The sequence below is a fragment of the Octopus sinensis genome, linkage group LG28 (genome assembly GCF_006345805.1).
Source record: "Octopus sinensis linkage group LG28, ASM634580v1, whole genome shotgun sequence".
Lineage (NCBI taxonomy): Eukaryota > Metazoa > Mollusca > Cephalopoda > Octopoda > Octopodidae > Octopus > Octopus sinensis.
In genome coordinates, this window is record NC_043024.1 from 11,315,536 (window position 1) to 11,337,595 (window position 22,060).

Here is a 22,060-nt window from a genome sequence, read left to right on the forward strand (position 1 = left end):
TAATTTTCTAATTTATAGATCAGTGACTAGTTGTCACTTTGAAAACTATATATTTCAAACGGGAATTTGGCAGCGCCACCTCTAGCTGAACAGTTATTCTGTGCTGATGAAGAGAAATAACCCAGAAATCACGATACATGTGTGTTAGGTACTGGTTGTCACAAAATACTACAATATACATATACATTCTTTGATAATAAGAACATGTTTACAAGGGAAAATCTTGGGAAAATATAAAAAAAGTTTAACAAGTTCATTAAAATATTGGGCACAAAAGATTACAATATATACATACATTCTTAAGAAAATGTTAAAGACATTTTCCAGAAAGAATTATTAAAAAGTTCAGAGGAATATTGGTATTGTATCTGTATATATATACACAGAATATTATAAGTTCAAAAAAGTTTACATTTTAGTAGAGGGTAGTTTTAACTGACCTGATTCACCATGTTATCGTAAAAGACTCTCCATTTCTGTACATACTCTCCAACCAGTACCTAACACAACCAAACTTTTACATGTTACTTTTGACAATCTTTTTCTAAAAAAGTAAATAAACATCTCTTAAAATTGCATTTTCAAACCTTCTTTCATATATAATTCCAATTGTGCGGTACCTTACAACTCCACTTTGTTATATATATATATATCATCATCATCATCATCATCATCGTTTAGCGTCCGCTTTCCATGCTAGCATGGGTTGGACGGTTCAACTGGGGTCTGGGAAGCCAGATGGCTGCACGAGGCTCCAATCTGATCTGGCAGAGTTTCTACAGCTGGATGCCCTTCCTAACGCCAACCACTCCATGTATGTAGTGGGTGCTTTTTACGTGCCACCGGCATGAGGTCAGTCAGGGCGGCTCTGGCAATGGCCATGTTCGGATGGTTCTCTTACGTACCACTGGCACTGGTATCACAGCTGCAATTTCCATTGATGTTGATCGATTTCGATATATATATATGTATGTGTGTGTTTGCATACACACACACACAAACATGTATATATATTGCTACATGGGAAGCAGAATATCCACTTCACCATTCCCATTATTACCTTCACTCTCCTCCATCACTGACTCAACTCAGGTGATTTAACACTGTAGCTAACGAACGATAAACTTACCTGGAGGTACTTGGTGTCCCTGGTGGAGGGTGTAGGTGACCCACAGTCGAAAATTTTCCCCTCTATCCTCCTCACCACTCAGATAATCAGTCTGTAGTGGCGTCACTGTGGAATCTTCTTTTTGCTTTTTATACGTGGTCAGAATCAGCTGCAAAAATTAACCAGAAATGGGGATAGCGTTGGTTATAGGGTCAATATATTTGTGCTCCCTTTTCAATCCTAGCCAGGCTCATGGGCCCCACTTTCCTGGTTTCTATGGCGTATGTGTTCCCCCCAGCTGGACGGGACGCCAGTCCATCGCAACATTACCAAAGAAAAAGGAAGAAAGAATGAGAAAAAGTTGGGTTGAAAGAGTACAACAGGGGTCGCCACCACCCCCTGCCAGAGCCTCGTGGAGCTTTTAGGTGTTTTAGCTCAATAAACACACACAACGCTTGGTATGGGAATTGAAACTGCAATCCTGCGACAGCGAGTCCACTGCCCTAACCACTGATCCATTGCGTGTCCAAATGCGCCCTTTTAAAACCTAGCCAGGCTCATGGACCCGGTTTCTATGGCATATGTGTTCCCCCCAGCTGGACGGGATGCCAGGCCATCGCAGCGTTACCCAAGAAACAGGAAGAAAGAATGAGAGAAAGTTGGGGCGAAAGAGTACACAACGCCTGGTCTGGGAATCGAAACTGCGATCCTCCAACCGCGAGTCCGCTGCCCTAACCACTGGGCCATTGTGTCTCTATAGGGTGAATATTAACAAATATGAACTTAGAGAGGGACTGCTTCCCTATTCAAGGGAGATTTGTTTTTCTGTCCAGATTAAATTTTACATCCCTTTGTGGATCTGATGGCAGTCAATACAAGATCTGTGAAATGTTAACAAACATAGAGTGCAACGAGAGAACCTCTCCATGGGTGTTGCACTCACCACATCCAGGGTTGCCAGATCAGGTTACAAGCAATGGGGGATGCTAATTTTTATGCTCTTTTGTTTTACATTGGTGAATTATGGATTAGAAATTTTAAATTTTAGGCCTGGCTGTGTGGTAAGAAGTTTATTTCCTAACCACGTAGTTCTGGGTTCGGTCCCACTGTGTGGCAACTTGGGCTGACCAAAGCCTTGTGAGTGGCTGGAGCCTATACGGCAGGTATTTAAAGGGAGAAATTTGACAAGACAGTCAGTCACTGGTTGACACTCGCTGACGATGCATCGAAGAGGCCAGGGAACAGAAGAAAGAAGACATGCACCCAACACCAGAGCTGAAGACACCTCCGAAAGGGGTGGCCCCGCCACATAAAAACGGTAGAGGAGTAGGGGCCGAAACCGGACGTGGTTCCACCTGATGATGTCTTGAGCTAATTGGATCCTATAAAGGAGCTGTTGTGGTAGCAGACCATGAAACACGGTTGTAATTCCTCTGAAAGAAACCCCTCATATATGTGTATGCATGTGTATATATATATATGAGTGGCTGTGTGGTAAGTAGCTTGCTTACCAACCACATGGTTCCAGGTTCAGTCCCACTGCGTGGCATATTGGGCAAGTGTCTTCTACTATAGCCTCAGGCCGACCAATGCCTTGTGAGTGGATTTGGTAGACGGAAACTGAAAGAAGCCTGTCGTATATATGTATATATATATATATGTATGTATATGTTTGTGTGTCTGTGTTTGTCCCCCTAGCATTGCTTGACAACCGATGCTGGTGTGTTTACGTCCCCGTCACTTAGCAGTTCGGCAAAAGAGACCGATAGAATAAGTACTGGGCTTACAAAGAATACATCCCGGGGTCGATTTGCTCGACTAAAGGCGGTGCTCCAGCATGGCCGCAGTCAAATGACTGAAACAAGTAAAAGAGTATATATATACATGTGGGTGGGTGTGTGTGTTTGTCCCTTGCCACTGCTTGACAACTAGTGTTCATATGTTTATAGGCCTATAACTTAGCGGTTCAGCAAAAGAGACCAAGAGAATAAGAATGAAGGCTTAACAAAAAATAAGTACTGTGTCATACAAATGGCACATAAAAGCACCCATTACACTCTCAGAGTGGTTGGCTTAAAACACTTTTGGACTTAAAACACTTTTACATAATACTAACGATATATATGTGGAAGGGCATCCAGCAGTAGGTGAGACAGTGTCACATGACAACTTGCTGGGGCTGCCTGCTGGAGCCTATGCGGCAGGTATTTAAAGGGAGAAATTTGACAAGATAGTCAGTCACCGGTTGACACTCGCTGACGATGCATCGAAGAGGCCAGGGAACAGAAGAAAGAAGACATGCACCCAACACCAGAGCTGAAGACACCTCCGAAAGGGGTGGCCCCGCCACATAAAAACGGTAGAGGAGTAGGGGCCGAAACCGGACGTGGTTCCTCCTGATGATGTCTTGAGCTAATTGGATCCTATAAAGGAGCTGTTGTGGTAGCAGACCATGAAACATGGTTGAAATTCCTCCAACGTAGCCAGAGTTGGGAACCCTTTAACCACAGGTCAGCTCAATCAGGACTAACCAACAACAAATTACAGAGGGGGAAATGCCAAGCAGTGATAATTAAAAAAACCGGACGTGGTTCCTCCTGATGATGTCTTGAGCTAATTGGATCCTATAAAGGAGCTGTTGTGGTAGCAGACCACGAAAGACGGTTGAAATTCCCCATGCTGAATCAGACGGGAGCCTGGTGCAGCCTTCCAGCTTACCAGCCCTGGTGAAACCGTCTAACCAAAAGGTGGAACAAAATTTCATATATATTTTAGACGATTAATGAAGTTCTTTGATTAATTAACATTAACATTAGGCGCAGGAGTGGCTGTGAGGTAAGTAGCTTGCTAACCAACCACATGGTTCCGGGTTCAGTTCCACTGCGTGGCATCTTGGGCAAGTGTCTTCTACTATAGCTTCGGGCTGACCAATGCCTTGTGAGTGGATTTGGTAGACGGAAACTGAAAGAAGCCTGTCGTATATATATATATATATATATATATATATATGTATGTGTGTGTATATGTTTGTGTGTCTGTGTTTGTTCCTCTAGCATTGCTTGACACCTGGTGCTGGGGTGTTTATATCCCCGTCACTTAGCGGTTCGGCAAAAGAGACCGATAGAATAAGTACTGGGCTTACAAAGAATAAGTCCTGGGGTCGATTCGCTCGACCAAAGGCGGTGCTCCAGCATGGCTGCAGTCAAATGACTGAAACAAGTAAAAAGAGTAAAAAAAAAAAGAGAATTAATGAAGTTCTTTGATTAATTAACATTAGTCTTGCAAATGAATTCTATTTACGTTGCCCCAGTGCAGCATAGCAATCGAGCCTACCAGTTCCTGTACTAAGGCCGTAAGGCGCGGGGCCTGAGGGTATTTTGACTGCTGTTTTTAGCTGGTTGAGTAAATAACCACGTAGGGAGGGTTGTCTCAAGATTCGTTCAAACCTCAAAGATGTTTTACCTGAAAGACGGAAAGGAGTTCGTTGTGGATGTTTTCTGGGGTCATGTGGTAGTTGTTTAGGACCAACCAGTAACCATTCCTGTAGCAGTCGTCCACACACTGGAGCAGCGATTCCACGTTCAACTGGTCGCAGCAGTTGACCACGTACACATAGCGACCTATCTTCAGCTCTTTGGCCAGTCGTTTCACCTCTCGAACTGGGTCGGCATACAGACAACCTGCGGATAAACAGACATAACAGATCGGTAGAGCATCAAGGGGTACAAGCAGGGGTAAAGGTGATGTCGGTTGTCATAGTGCTATTGGATGTAGTAGTAGTGGTTTTGTACAGGGATTAGTACTGGCACTGTTTTAAGGTGTGGGCAAATGTGCAGTTGGCTGGGGGCCTCCTGGGTCTAGGAGAACTCCTGGGTTTAGGGGCCTAATTTTGATTTATGTATGCTGTGGCTTGATAACAATAAATATATACTATCGGGCCCGGTTGCTTAGAAGCCTGTCGTATATATATAATATATATATATATAGCGCCATTTCGACTGGCTTCTGAGCCGGTGGCACATAAAAAGCACCATCCGAATGTGGCCGATGCCAGTGCCGCCTTGGCTGGCTTCCGTGCCGGTGGCACGTTAAAAGCACCAACCGATCGTGGCCAATGCCAGGTGCCGGTAGCACATAAAAAGCACCCACTACACTCGTGGAGTGGTTGGCGTTAGGAAGGGCATCCAGCTGTAGAAACACTGCCAGATCAGACTGGAGCCTGGAGCAGGCCCTGGCTTCCCAGACCCCGGTCGAACCGTCCAACCCGTGCTAGCATGGAAAATGGACGTTAAACGATGATGATGATGATGATGATGATGATATATATATATATATATATATATAGTTCATTAAAATTTAGATTCAGATGAATATGGTACTTAAGTCAAAGGCAGCAGAATTTAGTATGGTATTATCTATACAGTTTCAAAATCGTGTGATTATGATCGAAATAAGCAACAAGGATATCCAGAGGTAATGCAGTACGATCGTTTCATGCGACTCCATTTAATTGAACAAATGTTCAATTAAATGGAGTCGCATGAATATATGGGTACAGGACATCACTGACAGTGCAAATAACATGAAATACGTAAACTGTGAAAAAATGGAAAACAGACAAGTAAACACAGAGAAAGGACCCTTCACCGTTGTTGGCTGTCTATCTACTCCTCATTTCAACCGTTCATATAAAAAAATATATATATATATATATATATATATATATATATCGTTGGTATTATGTAAAAGTGTTTTAAGGCGCAGGAGTGGCTGTGTGGTAAGTAGCTTGCTAACCAACCACATGGTTGCGGGTTCAGTCCCACTGCGTGACATCTTGGGCAAGTGTCTTCTGCTATACCCCCGGGCCGACCAAAGCCTTGTGAATAGATTTGGTTGACAGAAACTGAAAGAAGCCTGTCGTATATATATGTATATATATATATATATATATATATATATATTATATGTATGTGTGTGTGTTGTGTGTCTGTGTTTGTCCCCCTAGCATTGCTTGACAACTGATGCTGGTGTGCTTACGTCCCCGTCACTTAGCGGTTTGGCAAAAAGAGACCGATAGAATAAGTACTGGGCTTACAAAGAATAAGTCCTGGGGTCGATTTGCCCGACTAAAGGCGGTGCTCCAGCATGGCTGCAGTCAAATGACTGAAACAAGTAAAAGAGTAAAAGAGTAAGAGTAAGTCCAAAATGTTGCTTTTTCAGAAAATGAAAAAATAGTTTCACCATTCCATAGCAAAACCGTTGTACTGCACTTTGACAATTTTTGATACCTTGGCATCTGAAGCTGCTGGAGATATTGAGTGTTTGACCAAAAGAAGAGGCTATTGCAAGCAAAAATAAATATTAAAAAAACTGCATTTGGCCAAATTTGGACATACAACAGTTTAACATAATAGCAACGATATATAAATAAATAAATATATATATATATATATGTCTGTGTGCTTTTGTTTGTGTGTTTGCATACCTTAGCTTAGCAGTTTGGAAAAAAGAGACTGATAAAATAAGTACTAGACTTAAAGTAAAAACAAGAACTTGAGTTGATTTGCTCAACTAAAATTTTTCAAAGCAGTGCTCCAGCATGGCCGCAGTCTAACGACTGAAACATAAAAGATAAAATCTGTGTATATACATACATATGTGTGTATACATGCATAAGTATGTGTGTCAGTGTATACACACACACACATATATATACGGCTGTGTGGTAAGTAGCTTGCTTACCAACCACATGGTTCCGGGTTCAGTCCCACTGCGTGGCACCTTGAGCAAGTGTCTTCTACTATAGCCTCGGGCCGACCAAAGCCTTGTGAGTGGATTTGGTAGACGGAAACTGAAAGAAGCCCGTCATATATATGTATATATATATATATACATATGTGCGTGTATGTCTGTGTGTCTGTGTTTGTCCCCCTAGCATTGCTTGACAACCGGTGCTGGTGTGTTTATGTCCCCGTCACCTAGCGGTTTGGGCAAAACAGACCGATAGAATAAGTACTGGGCTTACAAAGAATAAGTCCCGGGGTCGAGTTGCTCGACTAAAGGCGGTGCTCCAGCATGGCCGCAGTCAAATGAATGAAACAAGTAAAAGAGTAAAGAGTATATGTGTGTGTATATGCGATACACATGTTCGTATACATGCCGCCTATGCCAGCGCCGCCTTGGCTGGCTTCCGTGCTGGTGGCATGTAAAAAGCACCAACCGATCGTGGCCGATGCCAGACTTCCCTGGCACGTAAAAAGCACCCACTACACTCGTGGAGTGGTTGGCGCTAGGAAGGGCATCCAGCTGTAGAAACATTGTCAGATCAGACTGGGCCTGGTGCAGCCTCCTGGCTTACCAGACCCCAGTTGAACTGTCCAACCCATGCTAGCATGGAAAGCAGATGGTAAATGATGATGATGATGATGATGACATGTCTGGTGTAGTAATTTTTTCCCACAGCCTCCCAAAGTATTTCTCAGAGATCTTATACCATAATTCCTATTGAGGAGAGTGCGTGGGATAATGGCTGGATTAGGAGCAGCAGCAAGAGTTAATCCGAGTAGGGGGTGGATGATTGAGTGATGTGAGAGAACTTCAGCTGGGACCACTTATCTATCAATACTTAATCCACGGCTAAGCGTCTTATCTTGCCAAACTTAGCAGAAAGGATGTTGTTTAGCTCTGAGAATAAATATTGCCTTAATCTCAGATGTTGGTATCTAGAAGGAGCGAAGCTTTCGCACAAATGCACACACACACACACACACACAAACACACACACACACATTTGTATTTATGTGTGTACGAATATATTTGTATGTCGATATGTGTTTGTAAGGCACACACACACACACACACACAAAACACACTCACAGCACAACACACACACACACACACAAACACACACACACAAACACACACACAAACACACACACACACAAACACACCACACACAACACATACACACAAACACACAAACACAACACACCCACACCACACACAAACAAAACACACACACACAACACACACCAAAACACACAAACACATACACACACACACACAAACACATACACAAACACAACACACACACACACAACACACAAACACACACACCAAACACACACACACACACAAACAACATAACACCACACCCCACAACACATACACACAAACACACACCACACAACACACACACACACCACAAACACCTACCCACAAACACACACAAACCATACACACACACACACAAACACATACCACCAAACACACACAAACACACCACACACCACACACACACACAACACACACAAACACATACACACACTCACACACAAACACATACACACAAACACACACACACACACACACACTTCTTTATATTAATGAATGAGAGAAGAGTGCTCAATACATATTTTTATGCTTTTATTTTTTACTGAAACTGAAATTTTGTCTGCAGCCATGCTGGAGCACTACCTTGGAGCAATATATATACCGCCACCTGTACCACCACCAACAACATAACCACCATGACCACTCCCACTACCATCATCACCATCATCACCATCACCACCACCACCACCACCATGAGCAATAATTTATAATTATACACTAGCAGCTAAGCCCGGTTTCACCCGGTCAGTTTGGATGATGTGGCTCTCAAACCTGCTCTGTGTAGGCATTCGACTTGTTTGGGTACGCTTACGTTAAAAAACAATTTTAGAATGACTTTTTTCTGTCAAAATGCTAAAAATAACTGACCAATAAAAAAACCCAACTAAGATTCAATCAAATCAAATAATAAACCCCAAAACTAAGCGAACAAAGATGCAAAACCACAAAAACACCTTTCCTTCCTTATTAATCTCTCACCCCTTCCTTTCTCATTCATAAACACAAGAGTATTATTATAGTAGATTGTCTCGGTAACCATAGGAGCTATGAAAAAAAAACACAAAGCCCAGTATCACCACTGGATCATTGGTAGACTTAATACACAAATTAAGAACCTTTATTCACCAACGCAGTGTTGAGCACTCATTCACATTATCCAGTATTCACACACACACAGATGTTGTGAAGGTGCATGACCTAGTGGTTGAGGTGAAGAACTTGTGATTGCAAGCTCACGGTTTCAATCCCCAGATTGGGAAGTGTACTGACTCAGGAACAAAATTTGCTTAGGGTGGTGCAAACTTAGGTCCCAAAATTTTTACAAACAAGGTCTTACTCTTTACTCTTTTACTTGTTTCAGTCATTTGATTGCGGCCATGCTGGAACACCGCCTTCAGTCGAGCAAATCGACCCCAGGACTTATTCTTTGTAAGCCCAGTACTTATTCTATCAGTCTCTTTTGCTGAACTGCTAAGTTACGGGGACATGAACACACCAACATCGGTTGTCAAGCAATTTTGGGGGGACAAACACAGACACACAAACACACACATACATATATATATATACACACACACATATATACACACACACACACACACATATATATATATATATATATATAGACATATATATGACGGGCTTCTTTCAGTTTCCGTCTACTAAATCCACTCACAAGGCTTTCGTCGGCCTGAGGCTATAGTAAAAGATACTTGCCCAAAGTGCCACGCAGTGGGACTGAACCTGGAACCATGTGGTTGGTAAGCAAGCTACTTACCACACAGCCACTCCTGCGCCTTATTGTTTCTTTAAATCTATTTTTGTTCTTTGAGAAGAAATCTAACTTTTACCTACTTTTCATAGATCACTTTTTACTCACTATTTACTAAACCTAAGAAAAGTAAGTAGGGGTACAAATTTTGAACTTGCACCCCACAAAAATTCTAGGGGTGCACATGCAACCCCCTGCACCACGTGTTCCCGGGCCTCCTGTTTCCGGAAGTGCATTGTACACCTGAGCAAAGCACTTCATTTCACATTGCTTTGCAATCATTTTGACACCTGACTTGCGGCACACCTGTGCACCTGTACAGGTAATGTCGATTTGATGGAAGGAGCGAGCTTCTGTGCAACACAAACATTTGATCAAGTGAAAGAAATCATCTGAGTAGTTGTTCGTTAAGAAATTGCAGAGCTGTCATCAGTCATCTAATTAGGGCAGAGTCCGTAGTGTGTGTGTATATATATATATATATACACACACACACATAAATATATATATATATATGTATGTATATATATATATATATACATACATACACACACACACACACGCACACATATATATATATATATATATATACATAAACACAAACACACACACATATATATTCTTTTATTTGTTTCAGTTACTTGACTGCAGCCATGCTGGAGCACTGCCTTGGAGAAATATATACACCGCCACCTGTACCACCACCAACAACATAACCACCATGACCACACCCACTACAATCATCACCACCACCACTACAATCACCACCACCACCACCACCACCACAAGCAATAATAGTAATAATAATGTATGGTTATATGTATGTGTATGTATGTTATCTAAACTTACCCCATTTTTATTTGGAACTTGTCCAAGTTTCCACAGCACAGGTGAGATACAGGTAAGAAGACGATGTTGTTGTTATAATCATTATTCATCTTACCTGTATAAGTGTGTACCTGTCGGGTAGCTGGGTGGATGGGTAGATGGTGGTGTTAGTTATATCCTATCTATATCAGCTTTAATTAAGATGGTTGTTTTGGAATTCTCTTAGTACTCAAGAATTGTAATTAAAATAATTATTTTTGGAATGAAATGCCTAGCAATCTTTTTGCAATGTTTGAAGGCAGCGAGCTGGCAGAATCGTTAGCACGCCCGGGCGAAATTCTTAGCAGTATTTCGTCTGTCTCTATATTCTGAGTTCAAATTCTGCCGAGGTCGACTTTGCCTTTCATCCTTTCGGGGTCGATTAAATAAGTACCAGTTATGCACTGGGGTTGATATAATCGACTTAATCCATTTGTCTGTCCTTGTTTGTCCCCTCTGTGTTTAGCCCCTTGTGGGTAGTAAAGAAATAGGTATTTCGTATGCCACTACGTTCTGAGTTCAAATTCTGCAGAGGTCGACTTTGCCTTTCATCCTTTCGGGGTCGATTAAATAAGTACCAGTTACGCACTGGGGTTGATATAATCGACTTAATCCGTTTGTCTGTCTTTGTTTGTCCTCTCTATGTTTAGCCCCTTGTGGGTAGTAAAGAAATTGGTATTTCGTCTGCCGTTACGTTCTGAGTTCAAATTCTGCCGAGGTTGACTTTGCCTTTCATCGTTTTGGGGTTGATAAATTAATTACCAGTTGTGTACTGGGGTTGATCTAAATGACTGCCCCCTTCCTCCAAAATTTTGGGCCTTGTGCCTAGAATACAAAAGAATATTTAAGGCAGTGGACTGGCAGAAACATTAGCACATTGGGCGAAATTCTTAGCAGTTTTTCGTCTGTTTTTATGTTCAAAGTTCAAATTCTGCCAAGGTCGGCTTTGCCTTTCATCCTTTCGGAGTTGATAAATTAAGTACCAGTTGCATACTGGGTTTGATCTAATCAACTGCCCCCTCTCCCCCAAAATTTCGGGCCTTGTGCCTAGAGTAGAAAAGGATATTTTTGCAATGTTTTAAGGTGTTCAGCTGGCAGAAACGTTAGCACGCCAGATGAAATACTTAGCAGAATTTTGTCCATCTGTATGTTCTGAGTTCAAATTCCTCTGAGGTCGACGTTGTTTACATCATTTCAGGGTCGATAAAATAAGTACCAGTAGAACACTGGGATTGATGTAATTGGTGGCCTTGTGCCAAAATTTGCAATGAATATTTTTGCCATGTTTTAGGCAGAGAGTTGGAAGAATTGTTAGGACGCTGGACAAAATGCTAAGTAACATTTCATTTGCCTTTATGTTCTGAGTTCAAATCCTGCTCAGGTCATCTTTGCCTTTAATCCTTACAAGGTCAATAAATTAAGTACCACTTGACTACTAGAGTCAATCACCATCATCATCATTTAAAATCCATTTACCATGCTGGCATGGGTTGGACGGTTTGACTGAGGACTGGTGAGCCAAAGGCTGCACCAGGCTCCAATCTGATTTGGTGAAGTTTCTACAGCTGGATGCCCTTCAAAACGCCAACCACTCCGAGAGTGTAGTGGATGCTTTTATCTGCCACCGGCATGAGGGCCAGTTTGGCGGTTCTGGAAATGACCATTCTGAAAATGTGTTTTTTATGTGTTACCTGCATGGGAGCCAGTCCATGCTCAAATGTTGTTTTTCATGTGCCAGTAAGGCAACGCTGACAATGATCATGCTCCAATAGTGCTTTTTATGTGCCACTGGCACAGGAGCCAATCCATGGCCTTGGCAACAATCATGCTCGGATGAGCTTTTAACGTTCTACTGGCACGAATGCCAATCAGGCAGTACTATCATTGGCCACGTCAGCGATTGTGATTTTGATTTCACTTGCCTCAACAGGTCTTCGCAAGCAAAGTTTATTGTACAATAAATGAAGGGTACTCATAAGTGAGCTGGTTATACACCACTGGCATACACCACGGGTTATGGTCTCACTTGGCTTGTTGGGTCTTCTCAAGCGTAGCATATCTCCAAAGGTCTGTAATTGCCTATCTCCCTCTTACAAAATCTCAGGCCTGGTACTTCTTGTACAAAGGATTATTATTGTGGGTACTTTTTATGCGACACCCACAAGGTGCTTTGTAAACGGCAGCCGTACAGGTACTTTTTATGTGGTACAAGCACTGCTGCATTTCTTTTTCAATATTTACAGTATTTTTGCTTTTTAGGAGCAAGGTATCATGTTTTATTTTATACGAGATCCGCTTTCTGTTTTGATAGTTGTTTTGTCTGTTTATTGTGTAGAGGAGGGTGGGTGCTGTATGATTCCGCTTCTGGTTTCCATGCTGAAAATACCTGTTCTTTGGTCAATGCTTCTCTCACCTCTGCAACTGATGTGGTTTTCCACAATCTTCCTCATCGACAGCAGCTCGTCTTACCAAGGTGTCAGGTGATGCCATGGGGATGCTTGGCTGTTCCAACATCTTAGCCTCACCATCACCATCATGGCTTGCTTCCATACGTTCTGTTGAACCTTGTGCCAGGCGTTCAACTGAGGCATTTATTGTTGAATTGATGGTTTTTCCTTCTTTTCTCTTCCTCTTTTTCTTTTTGTTTTCTTTTTTCCTTGATTCACTCAAGTTTATGTTTTCTTCAGTTTTGGATTTATATTTTAATGAGGGTTTGTATTATATATGTATCGTATGTATATATATATATATATATATTCAAAATGTGACCGCGTGTGTATCGTTGGCGATTTTTTTCCCTCTGTCTTCCCTTCCTTGGATCTTTCCTTTTACTTTGTTTCTGACAAAGAGCTCCCTCGAAACATTAAACCCTCCTTCTTTCATTCTTTCCTGAGCGTTGTTCCACGTCCTCGCGTTGTTGTGTTTTCTCTTTGTGTTTTCATGTTTGGATTAACTTTATATATATATATATATATATATATATATATATATATATCACTGGTTTTCAACCAGGGTTTTGCCAGTACAGTCCAGGGGTTCCGCAAGAAGTTACAAAACTGCTAGAATCGGCAGTAATTTTTAATTCTCCTGTGCAGATATGTGTGCATAAGACTATTAAATTATTGCACAGGGGTTCCTTGAGCCAGTGGACTGTTTCCTTGGGGTTCCGCTCCAGCAAAAAGTTTGAAAAGCACTGATATATATATATATGTATATATAAAAGGGTAAAGACCCCCTTCGGTCATGAATGACCATGGGATTGCACCTAGAAAGTTACCCTCCGAGTCTCAAGTCCGAGTAAGATTGTTTATGGAAGACCAGCAGTCACCCATGCATACCAACCTCCCCTCTCCATGCCACCAGTGTTATCCAAGGGAAAGGCAAAGGGGCCGATACAGCTTGGCACCTGTGACATCGCAACTCATTTATTAACATGCAAGTGGCTGAGTACTCCACAGACACGTTTACCCTTAACATAGTTCTCAGGAAGATTCAGTGTGACATAGAGTGTGACAAGGCTGGCCCCTTTGAGATACAGGTACAACAGAAACAGGAAGAAATATATATATTTTTTGTTATTCTTTTATTTGTTTCAGTCATTTGACTGCGGCCATGCTGGAGCACCGCCTTTAATCAAGCAACTCGACCCTGGGACTTATTCTTTGTAAGCCCAGTACTTATTCTATCGGTCTCTTTTGCCGAACCGCTAAGTGACGGGGACATAAACACACCAGCATCGATTGTCAAGCAATGCTAGGGGGACAAACACAGACACACAAACACATACACACACATACATATATACGATAGGTTTCTTTCAGTATCCGTCTACCGAATCCACTCACAAGGCATTGGTCGGCCCGAGGCTATAGTAGAAGACACTTGCCCAAGGTGCCACACAGTGGGAATGAACCTGGAACCATGTGGTTGGTAAGGAAACTACTTACCACACAGCCACTCCTGTGCCAATATATATGTATTGTAATATGTGTGTGTGTGTGTGTTATATTTGTAATAATTAAATCATTTAAATTTTCCAAAAAACAAAAATCTATTGCTGTTTAATCATAATATTCTGTCATGGTTTTGCCAAATATTTCTCTTCGACTGAGATGATATTATGAGTAACCTGTTTCTGAGATTTGGTCAGTGAATTCTTTCCCAAAATTGTAATATCTTGCTTATAGATATTAAAATAAAATATATTAGATATATATAAGGATCCCTTCAAGGGGCCATATTATCGTTTTTTTTCAATAATCTGAGTATGCCATGAGGCTTCCAGACCTGAGTTCTACTCATATTTCAAGTTTCATCAAAATCGATAAAGCAATGTAGGAGGAGTTAGATAACAACCCCACAAACACACCCAGAGACAGAACTTCCCATGGTCGTTGCCAGTGCCGCTGACTGGATTCCTTGCAGGTAGCATGTAAAAACACCTTTGAGCATGGTCATCGCCTGACTGGCCCTCGTGCCGGTGGCATGTAAAAGCACCCACTTTGCCAGATCAAATTGAGGCATGTGCAGCCTCTGGGTCACCAGTCCTCAGTCAAACTATCCAACCCATGTCAGCATCGAAAGTGGACGTTAAACAATGATGATGATGATGATGATGGTATACGTATATATATGAAAAGTAAAAACATTTAACCTATAAAAACACACACACACACATATGTATATGTATTTATAGGGAAAATGTTTTTATTTTTCCTTCTCTTTCAGAATGACAACCATTAGTGGTTTATAGTTTAACTACTCTTTCTAGCGAGTCAGATGGCCTGTTATGGCCATCTCTTATGTGTTTAAATGTACACTGTATATATATATATATATATATATACATGCGTGTGAGTGTATTTATACATACATACATACATATATATGTATTTATATATATGTATCTATACATGCGTGTGTATGTATTTATACATACATACATATATATATATGCATACATACACACATAAATAATCATCACTGTGAACATCATCATCATCATCATCATCACAACCATTAACCAATAAACTATGTAAACATAAAAAGCCCCTCCCATATAATCACCACCAGCACCACCACCACCACCAGCCTACACTAATATAATTATACTAGCAAGCAGAGTCACTAAGAGCCACTCTTCTGTTATTGGTATCAAAGGAATGAGGTGTTTATAATCAACCTGTCTATCGGGGGGGGGAAGCTCATCAACCCCCCAAACCATTCCCTGCCACCCCTCCACCCAATCAAAAAAACCTGCTTCAATTAACGACATAACAAAAAGGTGTTAAAGACATGCGGCGATATGTAAATTAATACTGTACATGCGTCTGTGTGTGTTTGTGTGTGTGTGTGTGTGTGTGTGTGCATACCTGTACATATATATATATATATATACACACACACGCATATGTAGATGTGTGCATATATATACATATAAACACACACATACATATCAGCATGATGTATATATATATGTATATATATATATATATAGAGAGAGAGAGAGAGTGAGTGAGAGAGACACACACATGTAGATACATACATACATACATATATATATAATATATATATACATATAACATATATATGATATATATATACATACATATACATACACACCACACACACACATATTCATATATATCTATATATATATATATATATATATATATATATATATATATATATATATATACATATATACATATATATATATGAATATATATATATATAATGCATGAATATAATACATGTGTGTGTGTGTTTGTGTATACCCATTCGTTCCAGTTGCCTGAAATTACCAAATATTACTTGGCATAATGTAGATAGATAGAAAGATAGATAGAAAGATAGATAGAGAGAGAGAGAGAGAGAGAGAGAGAGAGAGAGAGAGAGAGAGAGAGGGAGAGAGAGAGAGAGAGAGAGGGAGAGAGAGAAAGAGAAAGATAAACAAACAGATTTCAAAGCAACGGTGTGACAGCCAGAGAATCTGCCAGTCTTACATCATTTACCGGTAAAGAAATACCCCAGGGTAGGCATAAAACACACACACACAGAGTTTAGTGTACTGTATGTCATTTAGCAGTAAAAAAGTACCCACCCCGGGGTGGAAATCAAATATACACCTGTCTATACAAACACTCACATATACGCATAGGTACATACACGCACGGGTACATACACATGCCGTTTACTGAGTATGTTTAGTTGTCAAAATGTACCCCTGGGTGGGGGTATGATATATATCTGTATATATGCAGACATACACTATGGCATATGCATACAGATACACGAAGACACACATACACATGTATGAAGAGTGACACACACTCACACACATGCATGCAGGCTGGCACTCTGTTATGCACACACACACACACACACACAGACACAGACACACCCTATCATGGATACACATACACATGGACGCAGGCACACCCTATCACACACAGGTGTGCATACACACACACAAACATACACACACAGAGAACACCCTGTCATGGATACACCCCCCCTATCATGAACACACACACACACACAGACACACCCTATCATGGACACACACACATACACATGGATGCAGGTACACTCTATCACACACGGGTGTGCATACACCCCACATGCAGACAGACACACCCTATCACACACATGCAAGCACACCCTATCACACACAGGTGTGCATACACACACAGACACACACACACCCTATCATGAACACACACATATACACATACATGCTAGCACACCGTCATACTCAGGTGTGCATACATACACTCACACACAGACACACCCTATCACGCATATGCAGGCACACCCTATCACACAGAGGTATGCATACACATTTGCACACACACACACACACACACACACTCTTTCCAGAAGTTTCATAATGCCTTTGTAGTGGTAGAGATGGTGGTGGTGGTGGTGGTGGCAGTACTGTTGATGGTGATGCTGGTTGTGTTCCTGATGATCATACCACACAGGTGTGGGTGCGTGCTAAGAAGTTTGCTTTTCAACCGCTTGGTTTCAAGTTCAGTCCCACTGCGTGGCACCTTGGGCAAGTCTCTTCTACTATAGCCTTGGGCAGACCAATGCCTTGTGAGGAAATTTGGTAAACTGAGATTATTTAGAAGCCCATCATGTGTGTGTGTGTTTGTCCTCCACCAAATCTTGACAACTGGTGTTGGTGTGTTTACATCCCTGTAACTTAGCAGTTTGGCAAAAGAGATCGATAGAATAAGTAACAGGCTTAACAACAGTCTCTGGGGTTGATTTCTTCAACTAAAACCCTTCAAGGTGGCGCCCCAGCATGGAGCATGTTTCCTATTATAGCCCCGAGCTATAATAGAAGCCTCCCTATTGTGGTGTGGTAGAGTGTCTGTTATTACCCCTTGTTTACCTGCTGCCATCTGGTGTGACACTCTTTGCCGAGGGTGGTGTCACATAGCGGCTTAACAGGTCTGAGGCACATCATTACCTACTTACACTGAAACATGACAACAACAGCAAAGCTGACCTAAGGAATCCTCTACATGGTTACTCAAACTGTGAGAAATAGCAGCCAACTCCCTTTCAAACCACATCTCACCTTTTAGCATTCAGATTACCTTGTCAAATGTAATCCTTATTTATTCATATTGTTTTGAATTAATCCTGTATTATCTCATAGGTTTGAGATTTCAATGATGGGATTGTTTATTGTTAGGATGATATGGCAGGGTAGGTGTGAGAGGCTGAATCTGGCTGGTTTGAACTTAAAACCAACTAAATATTTTGGCTGGATCGTTGCCAGAGCAACAAGCTGGCCTTCGTGCCGATGGCACGTAAAAAATAGCATTCGAGTGTGATCATTACCTGCGTCGCCTTCCTGGCACTTGTGCTGGTGGTATGTGAACCATTCGAGTGAGGTCGTTGTCAGTGCTGCTGGACTGGCTCCTGTGCAGGTGTCATGTAGAAAGCACCATTTGAGCGTGACCGTTGCCAGTACAGCCTGTCTGGTCCTTGTGCTGTTGGCACATAAAAGCACCCAGTAAACTCTCGGAGTGGTTGGCGTTAGGAAGGGCATCCAGCTGTAGAAACACTGCCAGATCAGACTAGAGCCTGATGCAGCCATCTGGCTTCCAAGACCCTGGTTGAATCGTCCAACCCATGCTAGCATGGAAAGCGGACATTAAACAATGACGATGATGATGATGATGATGGCCAGTTTAAATGCTAAAATATTAATTAATTTGTTATCATATTTTTAATGAAATACACTGTTTATGGGTTTCAATTAATTTAGTTTTAATTAATAAAAAATTTTAAACAATGAAAACTTAACTTGACCCTTTAGCATTTAATCCAGTCATATCCGGCCCAAATATTCTATCTGTCTTATGTTTAAACTGGCCATATCCAGCCCCTCACACCTATCCTACAATGTCATTCTAAAACTATATGATCACATCATTGAAATCTCAAAGCTATGAGATAATGGGATTAATTCCTAACAATATCAATAAACATTACATTTGATAGAGTAATCTTATTTCTTTACTGCCCACAAGGGGCTGAACACAGAGGGGACAAACAAGGACAGAAAAAGGGATTAAGTCGATTACATCAACTCCAGTGTGTAACTGGTACTTAATTTATTGACCCTGAAATACTATTTCTTTACTACCCCACAAGAGGGCTAAACACACAGAGGACAAACAAGGACAGAAAAAGGATTAAGTCGATTACATCAACTCCAGTGTGTAACTGGTACTTAATTTATTGACCCTGAAATACCTATTTCTTTACTACCACAGGGGCTAAACACAGAGGGGACAAACAAGGACAGAAAAAGGGATTAAGTCGATGACATCAACTCCAGTGTGTAACTGGTACTAATTTATTGACCCTGAAATACCTATTTCTTTACTATCCCACAAGGGGCTGAACACAGAGGGGACAAACAAGGACAGAAAAAGGGATTAAGTCGATTACATCAACTCCAGTGTGTAACTGGTACTTTAATATTGACCCTGAAATACATTCTTTTCTTTACTACCCACAAGGGGCTGAACACAGAGGGGACAAACAAGGACAGAAAAAGGGATTAAGTCGATTACATCAACTCCAGTGTGTAACTGGTACTTAATTTATTGACCCTGAAATACCTATTTCTTTACTACCCACAAGGGGCTAAACACAGAGGGGACAAACAAGGACAGAAAAAGGGATTAAGTCGATTACATCAACTCCAGTGTGTAACTGGTACTTAATTTATTGACCCTGAAATACCTATTTCTTTACTACCCACAAGGGGCTAAACACAGAGGGGACAAACAAGGACAGACAGACGGATTAAGTCGATTTTATCTACCCCCAGTGCATAACTGGTACTTAATTTATAGACCCGAAAAGGATGAAAGGCAAAGTTGACCTCAGCGGAATTTGAACCCAGAACATAGCGGCAGACGAAATACAGCTAAGCATTTCACTTGGCGTGCTAACATTTCTGCCAGCTCGCCGCCTTAAACAAGTATTGAATTTGACAGAATAATCTGAATGCTAAGAGGTGAAACCAGCCAGGTTAGGCTGAAATATTCTACGTGTTTTATGCTTAAACAGGCCAGGTCTGGCCTCTCACACCTATCCTACAATGTCATTCTAAAAATAACCAATTGCTCCATCGAAATCTCTAAGTCACAAGATAAAGCAGGATTAATTGAAAACAAAGCGAATAAATAAGGATTACATTTGACTGAGTTATCCAAACGCTGAGGTGTTTGGAGTCTAATTCAACAGAATGTTCTTGAAATTATGATGGAAGGTTTTATAAGAATAATGATGATGAAATTATTGTATACAGTGCTCAGGTGCACCATAACTTGTCAAAAGTGCATATAAAGCGTATGCAGTAATGTACAAATGTTTGGGAAGTGAACAGTGTATGAGTCAGATACATACTTGTGTGAGTATGGATGGGAGAAAATCAGGTGTAGTGTTGGCGAATCTCAGGAAGCATGGAAGTTTTGAAGGATGCAGTGCTCCGACAACTAACAACTGATGCCAGCAGTTTGTTCCATGCTTCAGCGTGTGTATGGAGGGGAGAAGATCAGGTGTAGTGTTGGCGAATCTCAGAAAGCATGGAAGTTTTGAAGGATGCAGTGCTCCGACAACTAACAACTGATGCCGGCAGTTTGTTCCATGCTTCAGCATGTGTATGGAGGGGAGAAAATCAGGTGTAGTGTTGGCGAATCTCAGAAAGCATGGAAGTTTTGAAGGATGCAGTGCTCCAACAACTAACAACTGATGCCGGCAGTTTGTTCCATGCTTCAGCGTGTGTATGGAGGGGAGAAACAAGATCAGGTGTAGTGTTGGCAAATCTCAGAAAGCATGGAAGTTTTGAAGGATGCAGTGCTCCGACAACTAACAACTGATGCCGGCAGTTTGTTCCATGCTTCAGCGTGTGTATGGAGGGAAAAATCAGGTGTGTGTTGGCGAATCTCAGAAAGCATGGAAGTTTTGAAGGATTGCAGTGCTCCGACAACTAACAACTGATGCCGGCAGTTTGTTCCATGCTTCAGCATGTGTATGGAGGAAAAATCAGGTGATGTTGGCGAATCTCAGAAAGCATGGAAGTTTTGAGGATGCAGTGCTCCGACAACTACAACACATGCCGGCAGTTTGTTCCATGCTTCAGCGTGTGTATGGAGGGGAGAAAGATCAGGTGTAGTGTTGGTGAATCTCAGGAAGCATGGAAGTTTTGAAAGATGCAGTGCTCCGACAACAACACGACTGAGCCAGCAGTTTGTTCCATGCTTCAGCAACACTTAGCGTAAAAAAATGTTTCCGAAAGTCATGGGAGCTGTGCTGTGTTTCTGACTTTGTAACATGTCCACGGGTGTTAGACGGGTGGAGTTTGAAGAGGTGCTCAGAGTTATTGTTTGTACGATGGTTGATAATTTTATGGGTGTCTGCCAAGTCAGCTGCCAGACGTCGGAATTTCAATGTATCCATGCCCAGGGAAGTAAGGTGTTCAGAATATGGCAAATGCCATATATGATTACTCCACGGTAACTAGTTTTGAATCAGAGACAGGGGTAGTCTCACTCAGCTGGATTGGTATCGAGGGAGAGCAACACACTGGAAGATGTACTTTTAGATATACTATGCCTAAGAAAAAAAGTGGTGATTGTCGTGCATGTAAAGTCTTTGGATGCTGATCAGAGGATGAAGAATGGCAGTAAAAGTGGAATGGTTTGGTTCTTACCTTCGCTTCCATCAAAGTCTTTGTGTCCTCCAGGTGAGGGTAGCAGAAACAGAGCAGGGCAGGTGTTGTTTGTGGAAGTGAAGACGTCTCGGATGTTGTAGTTTTCTTTCGTCGGAATCACGTTGCCAAGTTGACTGATTACTAAGGTATAGCAGACCTCACTGAGCTGTCA

General features: G+C 41.5%; 1 protein-coding gene across 1 annotated transcript in view; it reads right to left on the reverse strand.

Moving 5' to 3' along the window:
- Positions 1-22,060, reverse strand: part of LOC115225669 (dynein heavy chain domain-containing protein 1-like) — an 86,263-nt gene that overhangs the window by 14,501 nt on the left and 49,702 nt on the right. Inside the window, exons 18-20 of the mRNA XM_029796585.2 lie at positions 21,889-22,054; positions 4,571-4,788; positions 1,130-1,277 (exon numbers count right to left, since the gene is read on the reverse strand). Coding sequence (XP_029652445.2) covers positions 1,130-1,277; positions 4,571-4,788; positions 21,889-22,054 — 532 coding nt within the window. The remainder of the gene's footprint in view (positions 1-1,129; positions 1,278-4,570; positions 4,789-21,888; positions 22,055-22,060) is intronic.